Source organism: Alligator mississippiensis, chromosome 1 (assembly GCF_030867095.1).
Source record: "Alligator mississippiensis isolate rAllMis1 chromosome 1, rAllMis1, whole genome shotgun sequence".
In the NCBI taxonomy this organism is placed as follows: Eukaryota; Metazoa; Chordata; order Crocodylia; family Alligatoridae; genus Alligator; species Alligator mississippiensis.
The window spans coordinates 412,372,796-412,397,842 of NC_081824.1; the positions used below are offsets into that span (position 1 = coordinate 412,372,796).

At 45.4% G+C, this 25,047-nt stretch overlaps 1 protein-coding gene across 3 annotated transcripts in view; it reads right to left on the reverse strand.

Moving 5' to 3' along the window:
• Nucleotides 1-7,888: 7,888 nt before the first annotated feature.
• ESD (esterase D) overlaps nucleotides 7,889-25,047 on the reverse strand; it is a 29,053-nt gene continuing 11,894 nt past the window's right edge. For all 3 annotated transcript variants that reach the window (XM_006258617.4, XM_019500528.2, XM_014608388.3), the window contains exons 5-9: nucleotides 23,102-23,226; nucleotides 22,035-22,154; nucleotides 11,524-11,622; nucleotides 10,271-10,438; nucleotides 7,889-8,143 (exon numbers count right to left, since the gene is read on the reverse strand). In XM_006258617.4, coding sequence (XP_006258679.1) covers nucleotides 8,063-8,143; nucleotides 10,271-10,438; nucleotides 11,524-11,622; nucleotides 22,035-22,154; nucleotides 23,102-23,226 — 593 coding nt within the window. In that variant the 3' untranslated portion in view covers nucleotides 7,889-8,062. The remainder of the gene's footprint in view (nucleotides 8,144-10,270; nucleotides 10,439-11,523; nucleotides 11,623-22,034; nucleotides 22,155-23,101; nucleotides 23,227-25,047) is intronic.

The window sequence follows — 25,047 nt, forward strand, 5'->3', positions numbered from 1 at the left end:
AAACAAGGTACATGTCTTATTTAAGAACATGTGATATGTAAATAAATACAGAATTGGAAGTAGCCTCTGGATTTCCAATTACTATTCATAGATTTCATAGATTTTAGGTTGGAAGGGACCTATTAGATCAACGAGTCTGAGCCCCTGGCCTGGGCAAGAAAGAGGGCTGGGGTCAGATGACCTCAGCCAGGTGTTTGTCCAATCACCTCTTAAATACCTCCAAGAGAATGGCCAGCACCACCTCCCTTGGAAGCGTAGTCCATATTTTGGCAACCCTCACTGTAAAGATTTTTTTCCTGCTGTCCAATCTAAATTTGCTCTCCCTCAGTTTGTGGCCATTGTTTCTAGTTGCCCTGATGGGTGCCCTGGTAAACATCACATCCCTTATTTTCTGCTGTGCCCCCCTGATGAGTTGGTAGGCAGCCACAAGATCACCTCAGCCTTCTCTTGTGGAGACTGAAGAGGTTCAGGTCCCTCAGTCGGTCCTTGTAGGGTTTTTTCTGTAGGCCTTTAACCAGACGGCTAGCTCTTCTCTGAACCCTTTCCAAGTTATCTACATCCCTCCTGAAGTGCAGCGCCCAAAACTCAATGCAGTACTCCACCTGTGGCCTGACCCGTGCTGCATGGAGGGGAAGTATCACCTCCCTGGGCCTGTTTGTGATGCAACTACTTGTGCAAGAAAGAGCAGGGTTAGCTTTACTTATTACTTCATTACATTGGTGACTCATGTTCATTTTGGAGTCGACTATGACTCCAAGATCCCTTTCTGCTGTTGTACTACTTAGAGTGGTACCTCCCAGGCTATAGGAGTGTTGATGATTCTTCCTCTCTAGGTGCAACACATGACACTTATCTTTGTTAAACTGCATACTATATCTGTTCTGCCCACTTCCCCAGCCTGTCCAAATCAGCCTGGATTTGCTCCCTGCTGTCTAGTTTGTTTACCTCCCCCCATATTTTGGTGTCATAGTAGTTAGGGTCAGAAAGGACCTAAACAGATCATCAGGTCTGACCCCCTGCCCTGGGCAGGAACGGGCACTGGGGTCATATAACCCCAGCCAAATATCTGTCCAGCCTCCTCTTGAAGACCCCCAAGGTAGGAGAGAGCACCACCTCCCTTGGGAGCCCATTTCAGAGCCTGGTAGCCCTAACTGTGAAGTAATGCCTCCTGATGTCCAACCTGAACTTTCTCTCTAACAATTTGTGGCTGTTATTCCTAGTAATGCTGCCTGGTGCCCGGGGGAACAGAGCCTCCCCCAATTCCCGCTGGCCCCCCCCTGGTGAGTTTGTAAATGGCCACCAGATCCCCTCCCAACCTTCTCTTGTGGAGGCTGAATAGATTCAGGTCCGTTACCCTCTCTTCGGAGGGCCTGCCCTGCTGCCCCTGGACCATGCGAGTGGCCCTCCTCTGGACCCTCTCAATGCTAGCCACATCCCCCTTGAAGTGCGGTACCCGCAACTGGACACAGTACTCCAACTGCGGCCTGACCAACACCGCATAGAGGGGAAGGATCACCTCTCTGGACCTGCTTGCAATGCATCTGTGAACGCATGACAAGGTGCGGTTAGCCTTACAGACCGGCTCCTCGCCTTGGTGGCTTATGTTCATCCTGGAGTCAGCAATGACTCCAAGATCCCTTTCTGCCACCGTGTTAACAAGAAGGGTGTTCCCCAACCTACAGGTGTGTTGCTGGTTCCTTCTCCCTAGATGCAGTACCTTGCACTTGTCTGCATTGAATTCCATCCTATTCTCATCTGCCCACCTCTGTAGCCTGTCTAGATCTAGCTGGATTCTGTCTCTCCCCTCCATGTGCCCACCTTGCCCCATAACTTGGTGTCGTCAGCAAATTTGGACAGCATGCTTTCCACACCCAGATCCAGATCGCTGATAAAGATGTTGAACAGTACAGGCCCCAGGACCGAGCCCTGGGGGACTCCACTGCCCACACCCCTCCAGGTCAAAAACGACCCATCCACCACCACTGTCTGGGTGTGACCATCTAGGCAATTTGCCACCCATCTGACTGTGTAGGCATCAATGCCGCAGTCTCTGAGTTTTTTTAAGAAAATGTGGTGGGAAACGGTGTCAAAGGCCTTCTTAAAGTCCAGGAAGATGACATCCATCCCAACACCCGCGTCCAGGGACTTTGTGTCATCTGCAAACTTGGACAGGGTGCTTTCTACTCACTCGCCCAAATCACTAATGAAGATATTGAACAGTACCGGTCCCAAGACAGAGCCTTGGGGGACTCTGCCACCCACATTTCTCCAGGTAGAAACCAACCCACCCATCCACCACCACTCTTTGGCTGCATCCCATAAGCCAATTTTCCACCCAGTGGACTGTGTAATAAACTACATTGCAACTGTTTATTTATAAGAATTGGGTGTGCCACTGTGTCAAAGGCCTTTTTAAAATCTGAGTAAATAACATCTACCTCTATTCCTTCATCCAAGCATTTTGTGACCCGGCATTATTATTATAGGGCATTTTAAAAGGACAAGTCTCTGCCCCCAAATCCTCCCCTCCCCCCCCAAATTTCAATCTAAAGGGCCTGATGCTGCAAACATTTGCTATGATGAGTATTGCTTTTGGGTCAAGCCCCTAGGACTATGTGGTGAGTGCGCCACTGTGTTTTAAATTGGACAGACAAGATGAAGTCTATTAACAACAGTCATAGGAGCAAAGTGGCAGGAAAGGATGACAATGATAATGGGAAGCAGAGAGTTAAGAAAGTGGAATGTCTTTTGTACATCATCATGGAAACAGGGAAAGCATAATGCTGGCATGGCATCCACACTCAATCCAGTTATCCCTGAGGATAACTGATGCATAAGCCAAGAGGTTGTGGAACTGAGTTCCTTCTGAATGAAGCCCTTAAGGATGAACTGCTTTTGTTGATCCTGCTCTGTAGTTGCACATCTCAAATTTGCTTTTAAACAACCCATTCCAGACACCTCTCTTCCTTTTCATTCTTGTTGAAATTAGGACTCCCATGTTTCTGTTGCTGGAGAGAGGACATCATGAACACTTTAATGAATGGCAGAGATGCTGCTGTACTCTGTGGCCTCTTGTCCTGTCAGTGGTTATAAAGCCACCAAATCTTGGCAAGAAGAACTGATATCTGGGTGAAGGATGAACGGCGCTTGCAACTTTTTTGGCATGTCTGCTTCCCAGAAACAACCTTCTCTTTGACTTGTTGTTATGGATAACCATGCCCATTCACTGGCAGTCTAGGGACCAACAGAAATTTCATTGTTGCTGTTTAGCTGGAACCAATTCTATGAAGAACAAGATCATCTTTTCAGGAGATAATTTCATAAAACCTCCTGTCAGAGCTTTCCTAAAACAATTTATCATGGAAAATGTCATTGATCATGCAGCACTGCATCTGAAAATAGTTTGTAGAGGAAAGCAGTAGTGATGAATGCAATTCCATTTTGTCAGCAAAGAAAAAATTTGCTATAGAATAGAAAATGATTAAGAGTTCTCAGCAGGAAAAGCAACAAGTATTTTTTATTTCTAAAATCTTTTATGAGCTAGTGTTTAAAAAAAAAGGAAGCTGTCACTTTGTTTTACTCTCCATCAAGAGAGCTGTTAGAGTAAGACACAGGCAGTGTAGCTCCCAACTGAAACATCCATAGTACTAAGGGAGATTTTTAAATCTTTGTAGCTACTGTTCCCACCACAGGGTGACACACAGCCAGGACCTTACAAGTGTAATTAGTGTGAAAGCCTGTGGTATTTGTAATATAGTGCAGGGCCCAATTTCCTACCATTTACCTTGTACTTGTGTAATACTGCAACCCAGGTTGCACTGAAGGTAAATACTGCCTTGTTGTGAAGTGTATATTCACAGAATCATAGAAAGTTAGAGTTGGAAGTGACCTTGGGAGGTCATCTAATCCAACCCCCTGCTCAAAGCAGGACCATCCCCAACTAGATCATACCAACCAAAACCGCCTTCTCGGGTCTTAAAACCTCTAAGGATGGAGCTTCTACAACCTCTCTGGGTAACCTGTTCCAATGTTTCACTACCCTCTTAGTGAGAAAGTGTTTCCTCATATCCAACCTAAACTTCCTTTGCTAAAACTAGAGACCAGTCAGAACAGTCCAGCTCTATCCTCTTTGGAATGACCCTTCAGGTAGTTGAAGGCTGCTATTAAATCTCCCCTCAGTCTTCTCTTCTCCAGACTAAGCCCAGATCCCTCATCCTGTCCTCATAAGCCAGGGGTGGGCAAAATGCGGCCCGTGGGTCGGATGCGACCCAAGCCATTCTATCTGGCCCGTGGGGCCCCTAAAAAAATTTAGAAAATTAATATTTAGCTGCCCTTGGCTGCCTGTTATGTGGCTTGCTAAAACTCAGTAAGTGGCCCTTTGCCCAAAATAATTGCCCGCCCCTACCATGAGCCATTGTTGACGCCTTCGGCTGGACTCACTTTCTCCAATTTGTCCATGTCATTTCTGTAGTGGAGGGCCCAAAACTGGACACAGTACTCTCGCTGTGGCTTCACCAGTGCTGAATAGAGGGAAATAATTGCTTCCCTTGACTTGCTGGCAACGCTCCTACTAATGCTGCTGCCTTTGCAGCAAGGACACAGTTGGCTCATCTTCAGCTTATTGTATACTGTAATCCCCAGGTCCTTTCTGTACAGGGAGCATCCCGTTAGTCAGAAAGTGATGATCCCCTTGTAATTTTGTCTCAGTTTTCTTCTCATTGTGTGCTAAGAACTGCCTTTTCTCACCTCCCATTTGCCTGTGACAATTGTGACAGATTTACCTCTCTGTTAGGCTGGGAAGCTCAGGTTTTTTCCTCCAAGTAAGAAATCCCATTCTGCAATAGAACCTAAATTTGGTCCTCTTATCTCAGAATGGGCTGCTGTTTGAACCCATGGCAATGTGTACTCTGCTCCACTTCTCCATGAAAACACTTTCCTGGTGATGGTCACTTCAGCAAAGGGCTGGGTTAGATCAGAGTCCTCAGTGTCTCTCTCAGACCTCTTTCTTCTTGAGTGGAGGTGCCCTCACATTTGCTTTATGTCCAAAGGGCCTTGTCTTCTTATCTACACAGCACTAAACCTTTCAGAAAGTCACCACAGTTATTTGTTTCCTTAGTTGAGAGATCTAAAGGGCCTAGTGACACTACAGACACTGTCCAACTGTGTATCTGACTGCATCATAAAACCCACAAGGTGGAACTATCATTGATGGTCATAATCAAGTCTATCAGAGTGGCAACTTCCATAGCATCCTTGCACAATGCTTCCATAACCAATAACTGCAGGGCAGCCACCTGGAATGTAGCACATAACTTTACCATGCAATATGTACATGAAACTGCCTGAGATGCTGCTGCTTGGTTAAGATGTGTTAGTTGCTGTTTAACAGAGGACACTCCAAGGCTCACCACAAGGTACGTGGGCCCTATTCTGGAGTGAGGTTGTACCTATGGATGATCATTTGAAGGGGAAAAATGTTGCTTACTGTTAGCTAGAGTTCTGCCAAAAAGTCTATATGCACACCTACACTGTGCTCTTCTTCCCCTCTTCATCAGAGACGTACACAAGTAAGGAAGAGGAACTGCATGCAATGCTTTATCTCCTTGGAGCAGGAAATGAGGATGAGTGGGGCTATATCTCACCTCACCGGCATTCAAAGGCACATCTTGGCTCTAGTGCGCGAGGCACAAGTGCACAACCATGGTGATACATATATTGAACAACACGGCTTTGAAGAATTGGTATTTATGGGAATTGGTGAGTATTTATTCACCAAGGCGCCCCCGGGGGTTACAAGAAATAATGGCCACAAGCTAGCACAGAGCAGATTTAGATTGGATATTAGGAAGAACTTCTTCACAGTTCGAGTGGCCAGGGTCTGGAACGGGCTCCCAAGGGAGGTGGTGCTCTCCCCTACCCTGGGGGTCTTCAAGAGGAGGTTAGATGAGTATCTAGCTGGGGTCATCTAGACCCAGCACTCTTTCCTGCTTATGCAGGGGGTCGGACTCGATGATCTATTGAGGTCCCTTCCGACCCTAACATCTATGAAACTCCAGGACCTGGCAAACAATTTCTCTTTTTTTCCCCATCTAAGCGTTTGGAATCTGACTGACAGTGACTGTCCATTGGACTATGAAAGGCTGTCTTCATGCAGGTAACTGGAAGCCAAAAGGCTGCTCTTCTTTAAATAGTATAGAAGTATTTTTCCTACGGGCTTTAGGGAGATCCCAGCTGTGTGCATTCCATCAATTGTGCTTTACAAACCTGATTTCTGGCCTGAGGCTCCATATACAAACTTAGTGGAGACTGCCTAGTATTTGCTGTCCCCAAGCAGAAGTGTTGCAGAGAATTACATTGCATTCAGTATCTTGGCACTTAAATTACTTGGAAAGCATATTCACAAGTCTCCATTTTGCCATCTCTCTGCTTTATCTGCCCTTGGACCATCGACAAGATAACCACTTTCTATAGGAAGGCTTCAAGCCAGCAATCGCTAAGTATGTTAAAAGAAAGATAGCAATTTCCCCAGAATCTAACTGCTGCAGTCAGTGTAATCTGTGGAAGTAGAAGCGAGTTCAAACTAATATACTTATAGAATAAAAGATTTTCTATGGAAGTCCAGATACTCCCTCTTACCCAAAGTGGACAGTCTAGGTTTGAGAGAGCAGACATTCTGGAGCACGGATGTCCGAAACAGAGATGGCTGGTCAGATGATTTCTTCTACTTGTTTTCAACTACTCTATTCCATTACCAAAGTATATTACTGTAAAATAAATTATTTTTCCATTTATGCAAGTGCAGTATATTATATAGAGAAATTCTATAATAACTAAGTAAAAGTAAGCTTTATGAAGATGTGAGAACCACTGGCAGAAAAAATTTTCAGAGCCTTACTGTCAAAAGAAATTCTCCTCACAATGTCATCACATAATAAATGCCATTACTCCAGCATCAAGGAAAAATTAATGTGCCACCAGCTGAGGACATGAAACAGCTGGTGCAGCCCCAGGCAATTCTTTCATAGCTAAGCTACATAGTGCAGTCCCATTTCAGATTGATTGAATCCCACCATCACCAAATGTAATATGCTCTGAATTCACTGCATGCCTAACTCACTGACTACCCTGGGAACCAACTTGAGGTAAAGTTCCAGTGAAGAAGAGGAGGCTGTATGTAGCTTTTTCACACAAACAGCAAATAGCGTCAAATAGGGAGTAGTTTTAAATCCAGAATAGCAGGGGCACAGGTTTTGCTACTTTAGTTATGTAGTGTAGCACCTTTCTCTTCAGACAGCACTGTACAAGTAGTTGATCTGCCCTATACTCCCACTGTTTTCCCATCCTCTAGAATCTCACTTCATCAGAGGCCTTTTGTACTCAGTAACAAATTCTGAGAAAATTAATATAGAAAGGATGAGCTGCTCCCTGTACTATCAGAATGACTGTCAAAAGCCATTTGCTTGAGTCTCATTCCTGGAATACTCTCCAAGTTATAGGGTCAATGTTAACAAGGGAGCAGTGCAGTGTAAACTTGTCTGTACTTTCCAGCAAGAACACCACTTCGACTTTCACATAATTTCAGTAGGTAAAGAGAAAACCCCTTCAGGTTAGCCTCACAGCCAATCAACCTGTTTAAGAAGAGGTTCTTAAAGCTTTATAGTAAAAGTTGTCAAGCCATTTTGCACCATGCTGAATTAATAACAAATTGAAAGCCAGTGCATAATTTGCTACAGTATATTCTTCTTACTCATATGCCCATCCTAGCTCTATTTAACAGCATCTTGAAGTGATGGATGTATACAGTCTAAAAACACAACTGCTAATTTCCATTCTGACATATAGCTTCAGAATGCTTTTTTTCCAACAGAGAGAGACTTTTCAAAGCAGATAAGCATTCAAAATATTTATTCTGAAGCTCACAGACAGAATTGTTTATTCTTTGTATAACAGTCATGAGGGCTCCATTTTTATAGACACTAATTCAGTGAGCAATTTTTGCTTTGTTCAGTTTTGTAGATAACACTGACTTCTATTGGACAGAAGAAAGTCCCATCTGAAGGAGTCAGGCATTAAGATACTTTGCATGGTGTCTGATGTGATCATTAACAAATGTAGCAATGAAAAAGTAGCTGTGATCGTAGCCCTGAAAAAGAACAGAAACTAAATCAGCAATCCAAGCTATTTAATGAGGAAGCATTATAATAACTAAAATCCTTTTTCACACACTTCTAATAGACTAGGAAGTCTACATAAGAATACTAAATTATAGACCAAATATATATTTAAGCTAGAACTGGATTTTCACTTCATAGGTAAATACGTTAATGCAGTCTCATGGTTAGAGCATTGGGTGAAGTCAAAAGCCCATCTCCTCAATTCCTCCTGCGAGACTTTGGGTGAATCATGTAACTTGGTGTCCCTTTCTACCTGTCCCCTCTCTCAGTGGATGAATATCCAGTGAATGTGCACTCTGTGAACTAGCTGCTCTACCTCTCATTTAGATGCGCTGGGCACGTCCACACAAGCAAGCACGTGCGCTTGCAGCAGCTCAAATAGAAGTGGTAGATTTGAGCCGGGGCTTTTTGCCTCAGAGCGTGTGCTCGGACATGCACTTTGTTGTGGAGCAAATTGTGCCACTTGGGGCAAAATAACCCTGCCTGGCTCCTCCTAGATCTGCAGCCAGGGGGAGCTAGAGCCCGGGGCCAGCACCTGTCCTGGCCCCAGCAGTATAAAAAGCTGCCCTGGCAAGCAGCTCAGGGCTACTAGCTCTCAGGAGCTTCTGGGGCCCAGCCAATTGGTACCTGGGGACACCAGCCCTTGTGCCAGCTGGACTGCTGCAGCAACCTGAGAGTTCCCTGCACCCTCTACCCACTGCAGCAGTCTGGCTGTGACCTGCTGTGCACCTGCCAGACCCAGATGGGGACTGCACAGCCAGTAAAGGCATTTGCCCCTCTGGGCCAGCTGCCAGTGGGCTGTGGTTGCAGGGTTGGCTTCTATGCAGCACTACTGCCACGTGTGCCCCTTGCCCGGCCATCTGGGCAGCTATCGCCCGGAAGATGTTCTGGGTCTGGTGGCCTGCTTTGAACTGTCAAAGCACGTCCTCCTGGCCCCATTTGGCCAGGAGGTCAGCCACAGCCAGCTGGGTCCAAGGTGCTAGCTCTGAGCAGGGTCCTGCCACTGGCCTCCCTAGAAGGAGTTCTGGTGTTCCCTATTGGAAAACTGAAAAATCCCTGATAAAAAAAATCCCAAAGTCACTCTGTAAAATACCCCCAAATCCATGTTCCTCCACAAGTAAAACAAGAGATCACTATAAAGAGAGAGCATGAGATAGCAATCAATTGGACAATGTTTTATTGATATATCTACAGTGTTAAAGCAAGTCTCTTATCATAATAATAAAGTGAACTCTAAATACATGTTTCATGAATTCATGAATATATATTTTGCTGCCCTCCCACAGGGCGATGGTCCCCACACAGGGGTTACAGCCCCCCAACAGGGGCTATCACCCCCCGCAAGGCCCACATGCCCCACCCCAGCCCCTTGATTGCTGCCCCACCTGGCCCCATCCCCTACTAGCTGCTGCAGCCCCCCCAATGGCTGCTTCACCCAACACCACCCCCCAACTTGTACCCCCAGGCTCCCAGGGCTACCCCCACAACCCCAGGCACCATCAAATTAAAAAAAAACAAAACAAAAAAACCCAAACAAACAGGAAAGAAACCCAGAAAAATAAAGCCTCTCCTTAACTTAGAAGCAGCCCCCCCCCCCCCTTGCAGCACAGTACAGCAGGGGGGCGGGGCCGGAGGACCCAGGCTGTCCATCTGCCCAGCACTGTGAGAGCAGGGCCCCAGTCAGCCAAATGGCAGTTGGAGCTGCTGGTAAGTGTCAGGGTTTGGAGGTTTTTTTTCTTAAACTATTGGGGGGGGGGGGCCTAGCCGGCCATGTGTTTCAGCACCAGGGCCAACCACAAAGATGCTCTAGCAGCCAGAGCATCTCCGTGGAGGACCCAGCCTCTGGTTGCCTGCGCTTGTTTAAACTTCAATTTTTTTAGACCCCTGTATATCCAGGGGTCTAATTTTCTCTCCATGCTGCAAACTTGTAGCGCAGGGAACATTTTTTCGTTCCCACACGTGCCTCTTGCCCCACCTCAAGACGCGACCACTGGTCGTCTAAACGTGACCACTGGTCGTCTAAACGTGACCACTGAGTCAACCCTGTGATTATGCAATGCATGCATCAGCCACAGATGCTTCCTTTTGATACTTGCCTGTTGCAATCTAAAGACAACTGGGATTTTCTGCTCTGTGCAGGCAGCAATGAAATTGTCAGGCAGTAATTGCCCTGCTGAAAGGAACTGATCATCTTTGCCTTGATCAATTAAGATGTCCAGATGGGAATCTGGATAGGACTTCACAAGATGGGTAGCATCATAGGCCTACAGAAAAAAAAATTAAAAATGCAGCAAAACTTGATTTTCAAGAGTGCGATTCTTAGCTTAGGAGTTAAATTTATAGACAAAGTGGGTAAGATGTATTGTTCGTAGGAGCATAAATGACATGTATGGGCTGCTACTTTGTATTTGTATGTCTATACATGAGCTGCAAAAGAACAGAAGTGCCAAATCTTTCAAAGTTAAGTTTAAGGTTTTATCCTCAGAGCCCTAGCACACTGCCTGATCCTGCCACACTGGTATCAATGCCTGGAGTTCTTAATCCTGATTGTTATGCCTGGTATTTCTAGAGAACTGAGATTTCCCAGTCTCCAATCCATCTAGATCCAGAAGTTTTCTCCCTTCATTTACCACTAGACTGGAATCCAGGTTCTTTGCAGGGTTTAGATACCACCCCCATGCAAAGAAGGTGGTTTGCAAACTAGCAGGGGGCATACATATATAGCTAATTGCAAGCAGCTGTGCTGGACTTCAGAGCTGCAGCTTATTTCGAAGGGCACTAGCTGCTTTGCTCAGCTGCATGGAACGGCAGTTGCTTGGTGAAGTGAAGTGATGCCCTTTGAAGTAAAAATGGTAGTAAGCAGCTGAGCAGTTTCTTCTTAATTCAGAAACCAGCTGCAAACTAAGCAGGTTGCAAACCATTACTGTATTAAAGCTCTGGGTCTTTCTGGGTAAGAAACAATTGCTTTGTGCTGAGGACATTTAGCAGTGCAGAATTTTCAGACGTTCGCTCTGCTATGTTATCATACTAAAAAGGGATCTGATTTTTTGACCTCATTATTTTCAGGCATTGAAGAAAGGGCTGCAGCTTCCTCTTCATTCTACTTACCCTGGTGAGATTGTACTATGTGCATCTGATAACAGCTTCCTATTACACTGTGTTTAAAGCAAACTGCCCCCAGCAGTCTGATGGCTGTCAGTATTCACACTAGACCTGTACACTGGAGTTCAATGCTTGGTAAATTTGACAACATGGCAATTTTCCAAGGAAAAACACTGCAATTACTATTTCAGTTTTCTTGCTGAATAGTTTTTAAAATTGCTTTTATAGTCTATGTCATGACACTTACCTCCCATTTACTTAGATCTGATCCTAGATAGCCGCCAAAGGCTTTCTTTCCCCACGGGCACTGAATTGGGTTGCAGATAGGGGCAAAAGCTGATACAGACTGTTTAAAAACAATACATGGATTAAGAAACAACATTTTGATATGCAAGTTGTAAGCTAAAAGCACGTTCAGATGCTGTTACATCTACAGCCCCCTCTAGATATTACTTTCATAGCAGTAGGAAGTATAAAATGTGGGTTGGCAGCTTGGGATCAGGGCTGTTTCCCAGATACCCAGTGGTGAGAAGGACCTGGTAGGGAAGGAGGGGGATGGGCTGCTACAGATGCCCTATTCAAGAGACAGCTTTTCCTCCCTCTCCCAGGAAAGAGAGAGTGTGTTGTGGGATAGTGGAAGGTCTGAGACCTAGCCACACAATAAATTTATCCTGACATGACAAAGATGTTACTGTTTGAAACACAATTTCTCTGTCCTGGGTTAGGGTGAGAGGAGAAAGCAACAAGGGAGATGTTGTGGGTGGGGGGGGGGGGGGGGGTGTCTGGTGTAGACCACCAAACCAGGAGGAAGTGGATGGGGTTTTCTTCAAGCAGCTAGCGCAAGTTCCTGGTCACAGGCCCTGGTTCTCATGGGGGACTTCAAATCAACCTGACATCTACTGGGAGGGCAATGTAACAGTGGGCAAGTTTTTGGAGAGTGTTAGGGACAACTTCCTGGTGCAAATGCTGGAGCGACCAACTAGGGCAGTGCTTTTCTTGACCTGCTGCTCACAAACAGGGAAGAATTGGTGGGGAATGTAGTAGTGTATGGTAACTTGGGCAGCAGTGACCACGAGATGACTGAGTTCAGGATCATAAGGAAAGGAAGGATGAAGACCATCAGATTAAGGGCCCTGGACTTCAGAAAAGCAGACTTCAATTCACTCAGGGATCTCATGGGCAGGATCCCCTGGGCAGCCAGACCAAGGGGGAGAGGAGTCCAGGAGAGCTGGCTGTACTTCAAGGAAGCCTTACTGAGAGTGCAGGAACAAACCACCCCAATGTGCAGGCAGACTAGCAGTTATGGCAGAAGACCAGCTTGGCTTAGCAGGGAACTCTTCAGTAAACTAAATCACAAAAAGGAAGCTTATAAGAAGTGGAAACTTAGACAAATAACTAGGGAAAAATATAAAAGCATTTGCTTGGGTATGAAGGGATGAAGTCAGGAAAGCCTAAGCACAACTGGAGTTGCAGCTACCAAGGGATGTGAAGGGTAACAAGAAGGGTAACAAGCATGTTGGTAGCTAGAGGAGGATCAGGAAAAGTGTGGGTCCCTTACTGAATGGGGGAGGCAACCTAGTGACAGAGGATGCAGAAAAGACTGAAGTGCGCAATGCCTTTTTTGCCTCAGTCTTCACAGGCAAGGTCAGCTCCCGGGCTACTGCACTGGGCTGCACAGTTCGGGGTGGAAGTGAGCAGCCAACAGCAGTGAAAGAGCATGTTAGGAAAAGCTGGACTACTACTTAGAAAAGCTGGACATGTCCATGGGGCTGGATGGGATTCACCCAAGGGTGCTGAGGGAGTTGGCTGATGTGATTGCAGAGCCACTGGCCATCATCTTTGAAAACTCATGGCGATCAGGAGATGTTTCAGATGATTGGAAAAGGGCAAACATAGTGCCCATATTTAAGAAACGGAAGAAGAAGGATCCAGGGAACTACACAGCAGTCAGCCTCACCTCAGTCCCTGGAAAAATCATGGAGCAGATCCTCAAGGAATCCATTTCTAAGCACTTGGAGAAAAAGGTAATTAGGAACAGTCGGCATGGATTCACCACGGGGTAAATCATACCTGACCAACCTGATTGCCTTCTATGACAAGGTGACTGGCTGTGTGGATGTGGGGAGATTGCTGGATATGGTGTACCTTGATTTTAGCAAGGCTTTTGACACCGTCTCTCAGCATTCTGGCAAGCAAGCTGAGGAAGCATGGGCTGGATGAATTGACTGTAAGGTGGATAGAAATCTGGCTGGAGCATCAGGCTCAGAAAGTAGTTATCAATGGCTTGATTTCTAGTTGGTGGCTGGTATCAAGTGGAGTGCCCCAGGGTTCAGTCTTCAACAATGTCTTCATCAATGACCTGGAAGATGGCATAGAGTGCACTCTCAGCAAGTCTGCAGATGACACCAACCGGGGGGGGGGGCAGGAGTAGTAGATATGGTGGAGGTAGGGCTAGGATTCAGAGTGACTTAGTCAAAAAGGAATCACATGAGGTTCAACAAGGACAAGTGCAGAGTCCTGCACTTAGGATACAACAATCCCTTGAACCAGTACAGGCTGGGAGCTGACTGGCTGGGGAGCAGCTCTGCAAAAAGGACAGGGGGGTTACAGTGGACAAGAAGCTGAATATGAGCCAAGTGCACCCTTGTTGCCAAGAAGGCCAACAGCATACTGGGCTACATTAGTAGGAGTGTTGCCAGCAGGTTAAGAGACATGATTATTCCCCTCTATTCAGCACTGGTGAGGCCACATCTGGAATACTGTGTTCATGTTTGGGCACCCCACTACAGAAAGGATGTGGACAAAATTGGAGACAGAGTCCAGTGGAAGGAAACACAAATGGTGAGGGGACTGGGGGATATGACTTATAAGCAAAGGCTGAGGAAACTGGGCTTATTTAGTCTAGAGAAGACTGAGAAGGGATTTAACTGCAGCCTTCAACTACCTGAAGGGGTTTTGAAAGAGGACAGAGCTAGACACTCAGTACTGGCAGATGACAAAACAAGAAGCAGTGGTCTCAAGTTGCAGCAAGGGAAGTTTAGATTAGATATTAGGAAGTTTTCTCACTAGAAGGGTAGTAAAACACTGGAATAGGACACCCAGAGAGGTGGTAGAAGCTCCATCCTTAGAGGTTTGTAAGACCCAGCTAGAGAAAGCTTTGGCTGGGATGATCTAGTTGGTGATGGTCCTGCTTTGAGCAGGGGGTTGGACTACATGACCTCCTGAGGTCCCTTCCAACCCTAACTTTCTGTGATTTTGATCCTCCATTTTTGTGGCAGATTGGCCATTTTTATCCAAAGACCAATGTATTAATGTGAAGCAAGTTACTATTCATGATGGGAAATTTGCATATATCCCACAACAAATGCAGCATCTGGCAGAGGCCTCAAGCTACATTTGTAGTACTCTGAATAAGAAAGTTCTCTCTCTAACCCTTAGCGTTCCATCAAAGTCCTATGAGATAGCTTGGGGTATTTTCCTTTTTGAGGCACATAACAGCAACTCTCCAAAAAAAAAATAAATAATCAAAACAAAACAAAAACAAAAAACCCCACTACAAGACCACAAATGGGATGTGAATATAGGATGCACCACAACTAGGCATCCTACTTCATCTTCAGGATACAATGCCTTCAACATCTACTTCTCTCAGCACTTGATGCCAGCTTGTTTCCAAAAAAATCGATTGAAAACTTCCTTCTCAGAGTCACAGAGAAATACGAATCAAGAGACACACTAACTCAACTCTAATTGCACAATTCGCCCACAGAGTTAGAAGTCCTCAGAATAGGCTCAAACAGTTTTATGCGTTCTGCTTCATTCTACTCCACCACTGAAAACTAGAATAGAATTGATTTGAATGCCCCTCTTCCATGCAGCTTAAGTGAAGTCATCTGACTGCATCATCCTTGTAAGTTTTATTCATCATTCAGGGCTCACATGGACTGAAATAATCAGGTTACTGCTGACTGTATTAGGTATAAGTTGCTAGGAGTTAGATTTTGCTTGCAGAAATGGGACCAAATGTGTAGCATGTTGCAACTGGATAACTGCTGTGTTGCTAAGTAGTTCCATCTATATAGAGAAGACCTAGCCTGATCCCTGAATGTTCTACTTCAACAGATCTTTATTTGAATTTCTGAACCTAGAGCAGCCGGCCAGGTAGAAGTAAACCTGTTTTTCCAATGGTACAGATCACATCCTACAACTGAATTCATGTAACGCTGGACCAGAATTATGAACAAATTGCTCTACTTTTTATCCTTTGCGTCCCAGGTCATTTTCAAACATTGACACTGATGTAAGAAGAGAATGTCTCCCCCTAAAATGAAATCCAACATTCGTTAGCTTTCAGGTTTCCAGTCCAATAGAGCAGCAATCATCCATCTCTCTGTTAAAGCTGAAGACAATACTGACCCAGTTTGGGTCAGAGGTGGGTGGGCAGCCACTAGAACCCAGACACCATCACTTTATCCAGTGACTGGGGAAAGTGACTGCTGCCAAAGCCCCATGTCCGTGAGCCGTATCAAATGGCTCCATAGGCTGTAGGCCGGGGTGGGCAAAATACAGCCTGTGGGCCGCATCCAGCCTGCTAGGCCATTCTATCCGGACAGGAGCTAGGAGCAGTAGGACCCAGGGAAGCCATGACAGGATCCTGCAACAGCAAGGCCTGCCCGGCTCCACCCCCCCAGCCTGAAGCTCTTGCCTAACAGAGGCATCTGGCCTGGGACCATGGGGCTGTTCATGCCTCCCTACGTCAGGGTGGGAAATTCTGATAAGGGGTAGAGGCAGGGAGGTAGGGGAGGACTGTGGGTGATCGCCACAGTCCTTGGGGCTGGGCCAGCTTCTGCTGAGTCCAGTGGTCAGGCCGCGCAGCCAGTGGACTCAGAGCAGCTGGCGGACGGGCGGTCAGGTAAGCGGGGAAAGCGGGTGGGCGTGCGGGAGCGCAGGGTCCGTACCAGTGTCCCAGGGGTCTATACAGCTGGGGTGGGCTGCGCCAGCAGCCAGAGAGGGGAGCTGGACTGGCTCCATAGAGCCCCTGCTGCCTGGGACCCCACACTCCTGCCACCCTGCCCTGGGCCCCATCGGCACTAGCCCCAGGCCACCAGTGTGGGCCCCATGCTCCTGTCTGGCTGTCGCTGGCTCCCACGCACTCCCAGTCCCTCCCGCCCCAGCCCCGCAATACAGGTGGGGACCAGCACATGCAGCCCAGACCTTGTGTGCTTGCCCATCTGGGCTGAGCAGTGGCAGCACGAGGCAAACTGCTGTTCAGCGGCCCATCCCCCTCCCTCTACCCATGGCCAGTGCTTCCTGGTGCAGCTGCTCAGAGACGGCGCAGGGCTGTTCTGCGTCTCTACCGTGTCGCCTCTGGGCTGCCCTGTGGGGCAGCAGTGGCAGCGCAGAGCAGACACAGGGCAGCCCTGCGTGGGCTCAGAGCAGCTGCACCAGGAAGTGCTGGCATTGGGAGGGGGAGGAACAGCTTTTCCCTCACGCTGAGCAGCAGTTTGTCTTATGCCGCTGCTGCTCAGCCTGGGCCCCAGTGCCGGCTCTGGGCTCGCCCATCTGGGCTGAGCAGCAGAGGCAGCAGCAGCTGGGCAGAAACTGCTGCTTGGCATGGGAGAAAGAGGACCTTCCCCCTTGCTGCCGGACAGTTTTTGCTGCGGCTGCCCAGAGCCCACACTGTGCTAGGCTACAGTGCAGCTGATTCACCACCACCTGTGAGCTGCTCTGCGGCTAGTCCACACTGTCACTGCTGCCGTGCTGGGAAGCCCAGAGCTGGCAGTAAAGGAGCTGCAGGGCAGGCCAGTGCTCCAGGCGACCTCAGCAAAAACTGCCTGGTGGGGAGGGGAATGAGCCACTTTTCACCGCACCGAGCAGCAGTTTCTGCCCGGCTGCTGCCACTCAGCCCCGACGAGCAAGCCTGGAGCTCACATGGGGCACACAGGGTCATGGCTGCATGCGCTGGTCCCTGCCGTTACTGCTGCATGCTCAAGGTTGGCAGAACACGCCATGGCTGGGCAGTACAGAGTGGGCGCGGGGCACACTGGGGCTGTGTGCTGTTGGCAGTGGCAGGGAGGTGCCACAGGGCACTCGGGCTCTGGGCTGCTGCAGGGTGGGGGAGGGTGCTGACTGGCTCAGGGGGGCGCATACAGGGGGCTCCCATTCACACCCTACATGCCTTCAAACCCTTCCTGCAAATCCCACAGCCACAGCCCCCCCCCACACACAATCACACACACATCCCTACAAACCTTCCATACCAACCCACACACAGCTCCCCAGAAACCCAACACCCACCCGCCCCCCGACACCCTACACACTATACAAGAGTAAGACTATTACGCAATCACTTCTACATATACAACACAAACACATACACATCAGGACAATTAAAAAAAATAAATTGAAATATATTATTGTGGTGTTTGATTTTTAGTACATAATTTGGGTTTTTTTTCCATTCTAAGATGGCAAACTCTCTTCCCCAAAGGAATACTTCCAGGGGCATGGGGAGGGACTTCCAGTGGCAAAGGCCAGAGGTTAGGGGTGGGACTTCCAGTCCCAAAATGGCAGCCAAGCACAGTGCGTTTGTTAAGGGGCAGGGCTGCCCATGCAGCCCTCGACAGCTTGCCAAAACTCAGTAAGTGGCTCTCCACCCGAAATAATTGCCTGCCTCTGCTGTAGGCTGCCAACCCTTGGTCTAGAATATGATGTGGAAAATAAGAGTCACGCTTATAACCTTTCCCTGATCAAAAATAGTATTTATAAAGATGAGACTCATACCAGTAACATAGCCCTGGGAGAGGAAAAAATGTTCCTGCACGTAGAGTATGTTTGCTTTTACACTCACGGGATCTATGAGCCTGTCTGGAGAACCTTACGCTTTGTTTTTTGAAGCCTCAGTTTGTCCTCGTTCTTTAAAGAGTGGGTTCCACGAGCAGACTAAAGGAGGTGAAAATTATGAAGATTGAGGGAGGCTGCATCTCATGCAACGACTGTGCCATCTGCCTTCATTTCTACCTGATAAGATTAAATTGGTCCAGATTAAGAGAGCCCCTAACAAATTCAGACCTTCATCCTGAAAGCTGTTTCATGCAGAGCCTCATTGAAAGGGAGGCATGGTTCCCACTGTAAGGAACAGCCTAAAGCATAGAGGCCTAAGATGTTAACCAGAAGTTGAAAGAATTTTTCCTTCATTATTAGTGTGCAGAATCAAAAGATTACTATGTATTAAGTTCAGTGGTAGACTACAGGAACTGCACATAGGCACTGAGGATGTTATCACATAGCTCGGTGATAATGCATAGACTGACTGAATTTAGAAATCTCTACCTCCCTGAATGGGAGCGCTTGCTGGAGATGCCATTTTACCCAGGCAGAGAAAACCATTTAAGAATTCCACAAAAAGAACTTGTAGCTATCAAGAACTAACTCAGTGGATCAAATGCCACACTTGGGATCAGAAAGCAATTTTTTTCCTTACAGTCAGTTTGATACAAACTGTGCAGGTCTTTGCCTTCCAACATGGCCCTCTTCCTTGGACCTCAATCATATTTTATGCTTGAGTGACAGAGCAATGGGACCTCTCATCCCCTTGCTTTACCTGTAGCAGGTCAGGATGCTCTTGGGGTTTTTGACAGGGTTGACTGTATAGTTTAGTACTAGATCAGACAAGCACTTGAATAGGATGGTTTGGAATGATCCTTCGTTGGATGGGAGCTGCACTACTAGCTAACCTCCTGAGGTCCCTACTTTTCTATGATTCTATTAGTTTTGTATAAAATGGCCACGGAAAAACATATCTCCCATTATCTAGTGCTTTAAATTCCTCTGAAGTTTCTCCTTAACCAATTGTTGTAAAGAACTCTTTCTTCCTACAAGTATATTCCCTGTGAAATTTGAATTCTTAATAGGAAACAGAAATAATGCTCAATGGTTTGAAAGAAGAAAGTTATGCATCTGAGAAGCAATAACATCTTCCAAAATGCTAAAAATTTTGAATAAGGAGGATGTTTCAGATGAGGGATGAAACAAATATTCTTTCATTATTTTACATTATTTTGAATTAAATACATTTTAGATTACAATTGTGTTCTATTCTTGTTTCAGTTGAAGGGAAGAAGAAGATGACCTGAGAAGCATTATATTGGTGAGACAGTCAACCTTTCCAATTGTGAATCTTTTGGGTTTTATATACCTCTATAGTCTCTTGATTTCTAAACACTGTAAACTCCTTTGCACATGTGAATTATGGCATCTTGACCTCCAACTCATTACATGGTCTTATACAGACCTGCTACTGAAGCGCGAAGTGAGAAGGCAAGGCATCTGCCCAACAACGTAAAAAAGAAGGTAAATGAATAAAATAATGAAAAGTTCATTTTATTTGTAAGAAATACTTCTTCCAAGTAATTCTTCTTCCAGTAAGCATTATCTGTAAATTAAAGACCTGTTTGAAATAGGCAAGAAATATGACTTCATAATTTAAAGAATGGCTGTTCTGACAATGAACATGCAGCATGAGACTGGTAAGGGGGCAAGTTATATTTTCCTTAATCCAACAGGTATATGAGCATGAAAGCTACACTGTATTGTGAGACGTACTACCCCCCTTTCTCCTTGTAAGCGCTTCGTTGTCAGAACAAGAGCTCGGGTGGTCTAGTGGTCCTCTTAGACCAAGTCCCATTGCCTTCTGAGAGAAATCTCTCTGAATATGCTTATAGTCAGAGAAGTACCAGAGAATTCTACCATACAGGGGATACAGGTGTGGTGCAGTTACATTTGGAAACTAAAATTCAGATGATTTTCACAGTCCAGGCCAGGCACTTACTTTAACAATCTCATTATCTCCCTCCCTTCATTATCTCTATCTAAGCTTCAAACACATATAGAGATGACTTGCTCTGAAATGCCAGTGACATGCTGCTTGCTTCTTTCAACAATAGTGCTAATGCTTTTGCAATATTCACAGGTACAAGGAACGGCCTACATATTAGTTGAAGAGGACTGCAATTTGTCTCCCAAACAAGTGAGAAAAAGGCTCTGCAGAGGTCATTACAGATACCTGAAGAATACAGAATGACAAGTTAAGAGCCTATGTCAATTTGAGACATCTACTGTGTTAGAATTTTGATTGCTCTGCCCTCACCTCCAAGTTAGCTGCCGAATTGTTAATTTTTCTATATGTGTTCTAATATAATTTTATAGAATGGAGACTCTTGCATGTGTACTAGCTTTACTTAATTTGATACAAATGGGCGAGGACCTACTTAAATTGCCATTTCGTGCTTTTTTGTTTGATTGTTTGTTTTTACAATTTCTGTGAAAATCAAATCTCCACGATCACTGCAAAAAATGGCTTTAGCTACAATTTCCCCCAGAATTGGCCCTAAAAAATGCTTACCAGAATACAAAGATTTAGATTTAAATTTAATATTAGATTTATAATAATATGGTAATTTATATAATAGTTCCACAGATTTTGCTATTTAATCATGCGGTTTTTGCCTCTTGGCCAATCGGCAGTGAGGAGCAGGGCTGCTGCAAAATGCCTATGAAACTGGCTCTGTGATCCACACGCAGACTGCGAAAAACCCTTGGTCTCACCACAACATAAGTAAGTCAAATGGGCAATGTTTTGCAATTAGCCTTGTGGAATTTATCTTACTTTTTCCCCTTGCTAAGTTCTGCAGTTCATTAGATGACCCGGGCATAGATCAAATAAAAGCAACAGGGACTGTAATGCCTAACCCTTTTGGTGCCTGGCTCAGAATAGGATTCAAAGCCCAGAGGCTGCCTGTACAGCTTGGCACCACAGAATGGGATCCACAGCATCTGCTAAGGGAGAACTTGCCTACAAGTATCTGATAGAATAAAATAAAAAAATAATTCCCTGAGCATGAGCATGCATCCCCAACTCCATTCTTTTTGGAGTCTAGGTGCCCACATCAGAGCTGCAGGCCAGCATCTCCATCCACTCAGGAGTCTAAGCCCAGAATCCTTCTTGAAGGCAGATGCCTTCAGCCATTTTTTCTCTCACAGAACTAAGCAGGGCTCATTCTTTTCTTTTAAAATGCATGAGTCAGGAGAGTAGCAGTATTGATGCTCCCTACCCTTTTATCACAGCACCTGACTAGAGCCTGACTTGGTTAGGTCACTTCCTGACCCTTTTATCACAGCACCTGACTTGGTTAGATCACTTCCCGATCACCAGGTGGGATAGGAACTCTCCCTCCTTCCTTGTGAAGTTGGGCTGCAGTGCAGAAAGAATCAACAGAAAGAAAGTACAAAGACTAACAGAAGTGAGCCTGCATCATTGAGGATAACAGCTGTGACATTCTGTAGTAGCTGGAACTAATGGGTATCTGTGGTAAGCCTAAAGCAATATAATAATTGATTTGCAGGTAATAAATGCTCCAATTTAAGTAAGGGAGGGTGAAAAGCAGGACTACATTTTCAAATCACCTTTCCGGTGAGTCAGTAGTAATTTCTTTAGACTTGAACAGCCACAGCATTAAGACTTTATCCTCTATCTTACAGAGATGACGTAGCTCAATTTTTAACTTGCATCCTGTAGGGTTTTTCTTCTCTTCTTAACTTTTCACTGATGCCATGACAAACACTAACACATGCTGTGGCAGCATTCAGTGCTGAGAGATGGTCCTAGCAACTATCAACTCTGTAACCAGAGAATTTAAAGCTACATTTAATTTCTGACCCATTTCTCTTTAGAAGGTTGTGTAAAACTTAGTATCTTACTTTGTATTTTCCAGGGTTCTTCAAAGCAAGGATAAGAGCTCCATGGCCCCCCATTGAGTGCCCAAAAATAGACATCCTTTCTGGGTCGGTCGGAAAATTGGCATTTATTAGTTTAGGCAGCTGAAAAAGATAAACAGGAAAGTGAAAAACTTGGATGACTTACATGGTTACACTTTGCAAGTTACACAGCTTAGTATGGATCTACCCTCAGGGGCTGGCAATTTATGGCCTGAAGGAGAGATCCAGCCCACCAAGCAATTCCATCCAGGCTGCAAAGCCAGACATGGATCATTGGGTTGCACATGTAGCGGGATACTGATAGCAACTAGGTCCCAAGCAACAGCCTGCCTTCCCTGCCCTGACATGCTTTATTTTGGCTGTTGTTCCTAAAAGGTTGCCACCCCGATCTACCTTGTTGTTTTAGTACAGCTAAAACGATTCTGAGAGCAAATATATAGAAGTATTTTATGGCATGCGCTTATCAGGTTTAAAAAGCCAGGATCATACTGAAAACTATCTGAACACCACTATAAAAATGACAAAGGGAAGCATTTTAAATGTCTGATACCAAGCAATAATATATGCAATGGTCTATAAAATGCTGGTTAATTAGCCATGGAATGGCAGTCTTTTTCTGCATATGTACATATAGAACAAGATTTTGAGCTTTCATTCCAGTTTTGTTCTTGTTTTAACCAAATCCATAAATGTGTACATGTCCTTACAAAGAGGCAGAACGCTAGCCTGTTCTTGAGAGACTTTTTGGACTCTGTGTTTCTGTTAACATTCGTTTTTAATCAGGACCACATATACGGCAAGTTAAAAGATAACTGTTTCCGTTAGCAGTCACATATTACTACTTGCAAAAAGGAATCCTTGATTACATGTGTTTAGAAAGATGAGTAAAAAAACCAGCTAATTCTCATGTGTAAGCAACCTTCTTGCTATAACGAGCATTCCAATTAAAATGCAGGCAGGCCCCATTAATCAAGACAAAACAGTCAAAACTAATACAATGAGACTGATTTTAATGTATTTACTGATACTGATTTAATCAAAAGAGTTACCTCATCCTTGATGTACGAGTACGTTCTGTAGTTGGTTTTCCACGGCTCTTCAGTGGCATCTACATAAAACCCAGCACCAGTGCCAAAATCCCAGCTCTCATCTTCTCCTTCAATATTGCAGCCACCTGCCATGGAAAAGTGGTTCCACATTTGTTGTTCACCTTTATCAGATCTTTGGCTCCAGGGATATAATTTTCCTTACATAAACTACACAATTGTAAGGTGGACACAAGTTTCTTAACTTCTATATCTGCTTTCCCAACTGTAGAACAAACATAATTCAAATCTTCATGCAATACTTCAAAGGTTCTGAAACTTATTTAATTAATGCTGAAGTGTCTTGATATCTACTAAGATACAGACTATGCAAAGCATCATGGTACTTCTGACTTATTTCTGCATCCTGTTACGGAAACCACAGAATTTTTTTTCTTTAAGGCCAATGAAAGACAAGGACTGTTTTGCAATTACTTTTTAATAATCAGGTATTAAGCCAGCACAATCCTATCTGACAGGTAATACCAGGTTATTTCAACTAAATTCTACACTGCCAGTTTACATCAGAGCTGTCCCAACTGGTAGCCCATGAGAAGTTAACGTGGCCCATGAGCCCCAGCAGCCGCCTCTCCCACTCCCATGTGGCAGGGGAAGGCTTGGGGGTCTACATACCACTGGCATAGCCTGTGCAAAAGCAGAGGACCAGGGGCTGTTGGCACAGTCCATGCAGCAGGGGCTAGGGCTATGTGGCCTGCACGGTGTGCAACCCAGGGGCCACACCTTAGTGCCTCATGCAGCCCCTGGACACGTCAAAATGGAACAGCCCTGGTCTACATTATGAACTTTTTCCCCATTAAAACTAGGAGTTGGTAAGACACAAATATTATAGAATCCAGCCTATTCTTCTACCAATACAAAATTGCTCTTCATGTCTCTTAATGCTCTGTTCAGACTATTTTACAGAAATTTTTGGTTCAGCTGGCAGATAAATCACACACTAAGAGGGGGAAAGTGAAGGACTAGACAAACCTGATGAAAAGGTAAACTGCACTTTTGCATACCTATAACTTTGTCCTCTCTCTTACCTCCTTCCTTTACTTACCTGTTTATTCACCTGTTCCATTTTGCTCACAGGGAATATCTTAATTTTGTCCATTTGCCCTGACCCCTGACTGGAGTCCTTAAGCACTACTGCAACAGCACTTATAACCATCTCATCATAGGTGCAGTAAGATGGGGATGGAAAGGGAAGGACTTTGGGAGGTCATCCAATCAAACCCCCTAACCATCCCAGATAAGTGCCTGGCTTGGTCTGCACTAAAAAACATCCAGTGACAGAGATTCCACATCTCCAGGTAGCCTGTTCCAGTACTTAACCATGAGGGTAACTAAATACTGTCTTATATCCAGGACTCCAAATAAATAACTCCTGTTTTAGACATTTTGTTCCAAGTTACGTTTCTATTACACATATTCTCCCTGCCCTCCCATACATCTGAAAATTAGGCAGTGCAAATACCTCTTTGAATATTTCCCCAGAAAATATTCATGCTATTTAATTTATAATAAGGTAAGTAATAGTCTAAACTCAATCTGCTAAGTCAGGTTCTTGAGACCTAGTCAGGAGTGGGGGGCACACAGGCCACAAGTGGCACAGGAAGCGCGCGTGCATGCGTGTATCACATGGCAGATCATGGAGGGGACAAACAGCATATGGCAAATAGGGCAGGAAAAAGAAAGCAGAGCAGCAAATGGGGCAGGGAGCACAGGGAAGGAAGCGGATTGCAGGGTTGGTCAGAGGAAGTGGATTGGAATGGTGTGGGCTAATTTGTTGGCCTCCACTGTTCTAAGTAACTTAAATGTGATGACAAGATTTAGTCACTGTAAATAAAGACCTGAAAGCACAGTCAGCGTGAGAGATCCACTAGAAAATCCATTTAAACATGCAG